The 7446-nt window shown below is 46.5% G+C and overlaps 1 protein-coding gene across 1 annotated transcript; it reads right to left on the bottom strand.

The window, feature by feature from the left end:
• Positions 1-1991: 1991 nt before the first annotated feature.
• On the bottom strand, positions 1992-6902 carry LOC107727396 (glycine amidinotransferase, mitochondrial). The gene is made up of 9 exons (XM_016537257.1): positions 6755-6902; positions 5145-5357; positions 4325-4520; positions 4022-4212; positions 3804-3941; positions 3548-3712; positions 3405-3468; positions 2353-2420; positions 1992-2063 (listed from the first exon to the last, which is right to left on the bottom strand). The coding sequence occupies exons 1-9, from the start codon at positions 6821-6823 to the stop codon at positions 1992-1994; spliced, it is 1176 nt and encodes a 391-aa protein (XP_016392743.1). The 5' UTR covers positions 6824-6902.
• Between the last annotated feature and the right edge of the window lie 544 nt (positions 6903-7446).

A 7446-nucleotide genomic window follows, 5' to 3' on the forward strand; every position in this document is an offset into this window, starting at 1 on the left:
AATATGCACTATATAGTCTGTATCCAATAACTGCTGCCGCTGCTGTACTCTAACTAGACACAAGTGCACTAAACAGACAGGTCAGTGTGACATTATTATGATAATAATGTCAGTAATCTCAGTATGCGACACTAGCATGAGTATGCAGCAGACTGACACTGATTGCATGAGTACACGACCAGAAAACACTTTGAAATGAACAAGACTGCAAGACTTTGTTTCGTCTGTGGAGAAAAGCGTGTCAGTCACTGAGCTCCACAGAGGAAATCAAGTGTCATGCAGTGGCCTACATGATGATGGTTTCTGAGTGAACTATCCCAGTGTCTCACACACACACACACACACACACACACACACACACAACAGGCGCTGCTGGGCTTGATGTTGCCCGGCTGAGGGCAGTTCTGCTGCGGCGAGTCCTCGGACTCTTTCCCGCTGTGATAAACCACCCGATCGGAGATGTGGATGCTGGAGGCGCAGCCCATCATTCACCCGGTGCTGCTCGAATAGGAATGTTTCTCTCTCAGATCATCCAGACGATCGGATCTATCGAGTCTATCGATCAAACACAAACTCTGCTCATGTTGCTCTGCTCCCCGCCGCCGCGCTTCACTCGCGCCCGTTACTCCTCATCCTCACGGTCCGCTCACGAACTTCGCCTCTTTTCTGGCGGATTTCAAGCTCCGGCTCGGTTCGCGTCCATCTGTGCGGCGCGTCCGTGCGCTTATTCTCCTTCGACAGGCGCCAAACACACCCGATCGCTCCGCACGGCCTCTCTTTCTGCTCCCTCAGCCGCAGTCATTGGGAACCAACCGGCGCGTTTATCCCGCTCCTCATCAACAGGCTGAAATCTGGCCCCGACGCGCCGCGGAACGCGCGATCCGGCATTTATGACATCAAACGGGCCGTTAGATGAAACTCCGGAGCGGCGCGTCAACGCCAAAGCTGAATTAAACAGCAGCTGTCAATCAAAGGCCTACGATTCTGCCTCTGTTTCACGCGGGCGGACGGAGAAACCCCACTGACGGCCGCAAGATGACAGAAGAAAAGGCGTTTGCGCGTCGCGAGTTTCCTGACGAAGAATAACGCGCGTTGAGAACAGCAGCGGCGCGAATTTGACAGCAGCAGATCCAATAGAAGCACGCGCACGGATTGACCTACAGCCTCGAATGACGTCAATGCAAATGAGCTGCGTCGAGCCAACCAGCGGCCGCTTGCGCGCAGAGGGGCGGGGCTCGCGCGTGGAGGGAACTTTAAAAGCGCGACGCGATGAAGACGAACGGGTTAACTGAGGAACATACAGCTGAACAGAACTTTATCCTGTGAACTAGAATCTTTATAAGTTGGTACAACATCTAAAAGTATTAATTAGTTAATAAACATGACCCCTGAGATAAATTTGTACTCAGTGATATATAGTATCCTTTTTTAACCTTTGCTGAACTGTTCTTATATTTGAATTCCATTAACTAAAAATACACAATATGGAAAATATGGGCAGCATGATGGATGAAAACAAACTCTTGCTCAAACGTGTGGCTCCGGGCCATAAATGCACCTTCAGCACTGTGTGCCATGATGTTAGAGAAAAGTGCTTAATATCTCAATACTGTTTCTTGTTTTCTTTTTGAGTGCAAATAAAGATGAGCTCTGACAAACAGTGATGGTCAGACTGATGAATTCACATTTCACTCAGGGTTGAGATACACACATCAGCTACATATATGATCTAAAAAACGTTACGTTCAGAGGATTATGAATATGTACACTAGTCGCAAACAGCTGCTGTCTGTGGTTCGTTTCATGACTACTTTAGTTTTTTGATCATGAGGTTTCATAAAGCTCAGATGGAAACTAACTCAGTCAAGCTGAATTCCAAGTGTATCTTTATTTGATTGGTTTGACCTGACACACAATCATGTGTTGATAAAGAGCAATCGCACTCAACAAGTTTAACTAGAGAATCACAGCACAAACGCGACGCAAAACAATCAGCCACACGCCTCCTGAACGTCGGGAACACGGTCCATGTGGATGTGAAGCAGCACAGCGTCCTGACTCAGCTATAGAGAGTGACAGCAGAGGCAGAGCTAGACAACACTCTTGTGAAGGGAAAGTATATGCCACTAAAAATACATATGCATATAGATATTTACATTTTCATGAAATGCTTACAAAATAGCTGAACTATGGCTACAAAAATACCTGAGTTTACAAATTAACACTTGGCACATCACATGTAGGGTAAAAAAAGAAAATTATATATAATTAAAATGCATTATATAAGAAGTCATTACAATTCAAAATATGCTATGTTTTTATTATTATTATTATTTTTTCATTTTGGTAAACAGGAGGTAGAAACTCTTCTTCTGTGGTCGTGGTGGTGTGTGTGTGGGACGACATCCACAGCGGATGATCTGAGATTGGAAAACACTCATGTTAAGCCAAATATTTCGTACATGGATATTCATCACCTACAAAATCTGTGAAATATGAAATATGCATTTATTAGAGCAGTGACTGAGTGACATACAACATGACTCTGGACAATTAAATGCACGCACATTTAATCTGAAACATTATTTGATTCAAATTGTTCATTTCCATGTTGTAGTTTGAATATCTGATTACAATTTTAATATATTATTGCATTTGTAAGATGCTCGGGATCTGTGTCTCGTCACTTGTCAACCTGTCTGTGTACTGAAGCTTCTGTCACCAAAACAAATTCCTTGTATGTGCAAACATACTCAATAAAGCTCTTTCTGACTTCTTAAATAGACGTTCATTTTCGACTCAGTTTCGAGCATTGTATCAATATAATCATATCAGACAGAGCAACTCAAGCGCTTCTAACAGATTCAATTTCTCCAAAATGTATAAATATAGATTTATTGTATTTCAGTGTTTAAACTGAATTGCTATAGTTGAAAAACTGCTATTGTGGTGAATGTGTGTCATAGGCCTGATAGCAGCATGATTTATCTGAACTACAGACTTGTTTTTATTAATCAGATCATGATGTTATTGCAAATCTGGTCAGATCTTTTCTTCTGTATTGTGACGGACACCTGACTGTACGAGTGATTGAAAAAGAAAAATGTAGGGCAGGACTTGATTCTGCGCATCGGTTGTTGTGGTGGCTCTCAAAAGTGTGTTAAGAGCACTAAAAGACTGGAGAAGATCCAAACATTTTTACAAAATTAAACACTCACAGATTAATTGTAAAGAATAACATCTATAACATGCATTTAGAACATTACATTTCATTTAAGCTTGTGTTTAAAGAGATGGGTGCTCTGATGTGATTGAAGGTTGTGCTTTGACTGAAGAGTTTGAGAGCCAAGCCACCAAACTCACGTCAAACCTCATGCGCTACGGTGATGCACCGCTGTACTCACTGTCTGGAATAAGAGGAGCTGGAGGAGTCACCACAGTCCAGCCGGCCTTCTTGAACATCTCGATCTGCAGGAGAGAGTCACCATCATGTGAGCGTCTCGCTGCAGTGCTACAGATCAACACTAGGTGGCAGCACAGCACTGACCTGCCTGCAGGGCCGATCCGGGTTCGACAGCACCAGCCCCGGGCCGATGATGTTAAAGGTGGCGTCGATGTGCATGGGGTTGGGGTCTTTGAAGGAGATGATGTGGATCTTGTAGGTGGGAGCGAGGTGACGTCTCATCCACTCGATGCCCATGAAGTTTGTAACCTGTCAGTAAAAATGTGAGGAGCTGGAAGAGTTCTCAACAGGAGCTTGAGCATGAGAGAGCAGTGAGCTCAGAGCGGATGAGGACGCTCACCTGACTCCTCTGTACAAAGATATCAGTGCCGGCCCTGATGAAGTCTGCAGCGTCGAAACACGGCTCGAACTCTGTGGTGACAAACTTCCCCTGAGCGGCCAGCTTATGTCTGTCCTCCACGGTGCGGATGGGGTAATCCTACACACACACACACACGCTGTGAAGTGCTGCATTAGAGGCGTAACATGCATCTGTTTACACTCGTGTCTGTGCATCACCTGATCGTACAGCTCGTCACTCATGGTGGGTTTGGGTGCAGTGGTCCACTTGGCTCCCCGCCTGAAGTACTCCTTAATGAGGGGCCGATACGCGCGGTACTCAAAGAACCGGGCCCTCCAGGCCATCGGGGCCTCAATGATCTCGTTTCCCACCACAATCAGAATGTCTCTCGGCATGGCTGCGTACATGCCTGCACAGAAAACAGTGTCAACGCTGATATCAGTGTGTGTGTGTGTGTGTGTGTGTGTGTGAGTGTGAGTGTGTGTTGTGTGTGTGTGTGTGTGTGTGTGGTCAGCTCTCACCGGTGGAGGTGAAGTCCGGGGTTTTATACTCCACTGACCAGTCGATGGGTTCCGGTCGTCTCACTGTAACTCCCTCATGCTGCAGAATATTGCACATTTCCTCGATTTCAGCAACTGCTTTCTTCACGTGGTCCTTCGGGAATGTCTGTCCCCCGAACTGCTGGTAGAAGGGCCAGTATTTCTCATAGGTGTTGGCCTGCAGACACACAGCAGCAGCAGCGTCGGGTTAGGACTGGTTAGGGTTAGCAGTACTCTAATGTGATGGGAAGGACTTCTGTGGCTGGTTTCATATTTTATAGCTTAGAGACTAACCCTACAAGTTAAGGTCTGTTCACACCAATGGATGATAATAACTATAATGATAATTATATTAGTGTTCACACAAATGGACGATAACATTGTTTATTATATGCACACTGCAGTTTTATTGTCTATTGCTTTAAATGCTGAAGCTCTGTTTTTTTAGGGCTTGTCATGACTTATGTCAGTAACAGATGTAATGTGAATCCTGAACTTAAGACAGACCCCTTGACTAACTGCTAGTTGGTCAGACTAGTTCTTAACATATTGGCAGTGCTTCTGAAAATGGACCCAGTTTATTTACACTGTATTCTGTCTATATTTATATGTCCTGTTGTTGTATCAGCAACAAAAGATGGTCTTTTGGACATGTACCATGGTATTCTTTGAAGTAACAGTAAATATAACGGTACAGATATAAGTACTTCCACCGCAGTGTGCTGTCTGTGAGCTGAGACACAACACGTCTGTATCTGCAATGAAACCACACTTGACTGGATTGTTTCCCCCGCAGCTGTACCTTGACCTCCACGGTGAACGGGGGGACGCAGGCGTTCTCGGCTCTGCCTACGATCACCTCCTCCAGCGGGTCCCACTCGGTGTGCGCGCACACGGGGCTTTCCTCGGGCGCGGGCTCGGTAAACGGCTCGTCCACGGTGAGCGGGAGCGCGGCGGCGGAGCTCGAGGTGCTGCGGAATGCGCGCGACACCCATCCCGACGCCGTGCGACCCACCTGCGCGACACAGAGCAAGCGGAGCGCAGAGATCAGCAACAAAATCAAGAAAGAGCAATGCAATTAATGCAGGTGCGACTTATGGAGGCCTTAATGAGCTGAATTAGTCAAAACTCAAAAGTGCTTTACATGTTCTTTAACGAAAAAAATGGTGAAGAAACTATTCATATCAGCTAGTAAATTAACCGTGAAAGTTTTAGGCTTGAAATAGCACTTTCTTGTAAAACATATTCCAATTATCTTTGTTTTATTTACAACTTTGACAGATCATTACGCTTACACACACACACACACACACACTCTCACTCACGCACTCACACTCTCACTCTCACTCTCACACACACACACACACACTCTCACTCACGCACTCACACTCTCACTCTCACTCTCACACACACACACACACACTCTCACTCACGCACTCACACTCTCACTCTCACTCTCACACACACACACACACACTCTCACTCACGCACTCACACTCTCACTCTCACTCTCACACACACACACACACACTCTCACTCACGCACTCACACTCTCACTCTCACTCTCACACACACACACACACACTCTCACTCACGCACTCACACTCTCACTCTCACTCTCACACACACACACACACACTCTCACTCACGCACTCACACTCTCACTCTCACTCTCACACACACACACACACACTCTCACTCACGCACTCACACTCTCACTCTCACTCTCACACACACACACACACACTCTCACTCACGCACTCACACTCTCACTCTCACTCTCACACACACACACACACACTCTCACTCACGCACTCACACTCTCACTCTCACTCTCACACACACACACACACACTCTCACTCACGCACTCACACTCTCACTCTCACTCTCACACACACACACACACACTCTCACACACACACACACACACTCCCTCTCACGCACACACACACACACACACACACACACACGCAGATTGTTAACAGATCACACATGACGCTCCGGAGAAAGTGTGCAGCATGATCGCGCGACTATAACGCGCCGCCTGCGCTTCAGCACGCTCTGATCTGATCTGATCTGATCTCCAGCACTGGACGCTCTCTTCATGATCCTGGAGTCACAGTCTGGGTTAGTGATCGAGGAGGAGGATCTCTGATCTACAGCTGTGCTGTCACTCACTCATAACACACGATCTCCAGCTCTGAGCCAATGCAACTGTTTCTAAGAACATGATTTACAGTAGAGTCAAAGACTTATAATCTCGCTCCACCTGTAAAAGAGAATGCAGTTCAGAGTTTAACACTACAAGTCTATTGTTATGATCAAATGAATCCGCTGTGATTACTGTGGAGGTATGGTTTCTGGGATCTCAGCACACACTCGCATGTGGCACTGCAGCGCTTTACTCTCACCATAGCGCCGATCAGATGAGCGGCTTCAGCTCCGCGGCTCCCTCCTCTCAGGCATCGCACTCGCAGCATGGTGCTCTGGTTCTGGTTCTGGTTCTGGTTCGGGACTGGAGCTCTCGCGCATGCAGCGGCAGTTCTGACCCGAGGCGCCGCGGGGACGCGCTTTTATAGTGCGCGCGCAGATGGCAAGGGTCACGAGCGAAACTGCAGCAGCAGCGGATCCTGACAGCAGCACGTGCTCAGCGCTCAGCCGCACTCCACACTCGCTACTGCTGCGTAATAACAATAATAATAATAATATTTACTTTTATACGGCGCCTTCAAAGGTATAAAACAAAAGAAACAAGATATAAAAGTAAAAACACGTAAAAGAAACGAATAAAAATGCATATCAATATGCACGATTAACTTTAAATCCAAAAACAATTAAAAGAGTCAAATGGCTTTAGATTAGATGCATGCATACTTAAAGTCCTCCATAGAACTAACTGACTGAGAGCAGACTTTCCTGCAGAGTTTAAACTCCGCAAGCCCTGCCAGTAGCCTTCTAGCAGTCCTGAAGACCTCGATGAGCTTGTTCAGCTGTGTTTGAGATCAGTTCTGCAGGAACTGGAGCTCGAGGGCCAGAGTTCAGACTCCATACAGCAGAGCTCAGCAAGGAGCGCGTCGCAACTGCACGTCAATGCCAGAAAAAC

The sequence above is a fragment of the Sinocyclocheilus rhinocerous genome, unplaced genomic scaffold (genome assembly GCF_001515625.1).
Source record: "Sinocyclocheilus rhinocerous isolate Xijiao unplaced genomic scaffold, SAMN03320098_v1.1 scaffold4111, whole genome shotgun sequence".
NCBI lineage: Eukaryota > Metazoa > Chordata > Actinopteri > Cypriniformes > Cyprinidae > Sinocyclocheilus > Sinocyclocheilus rhinocerous.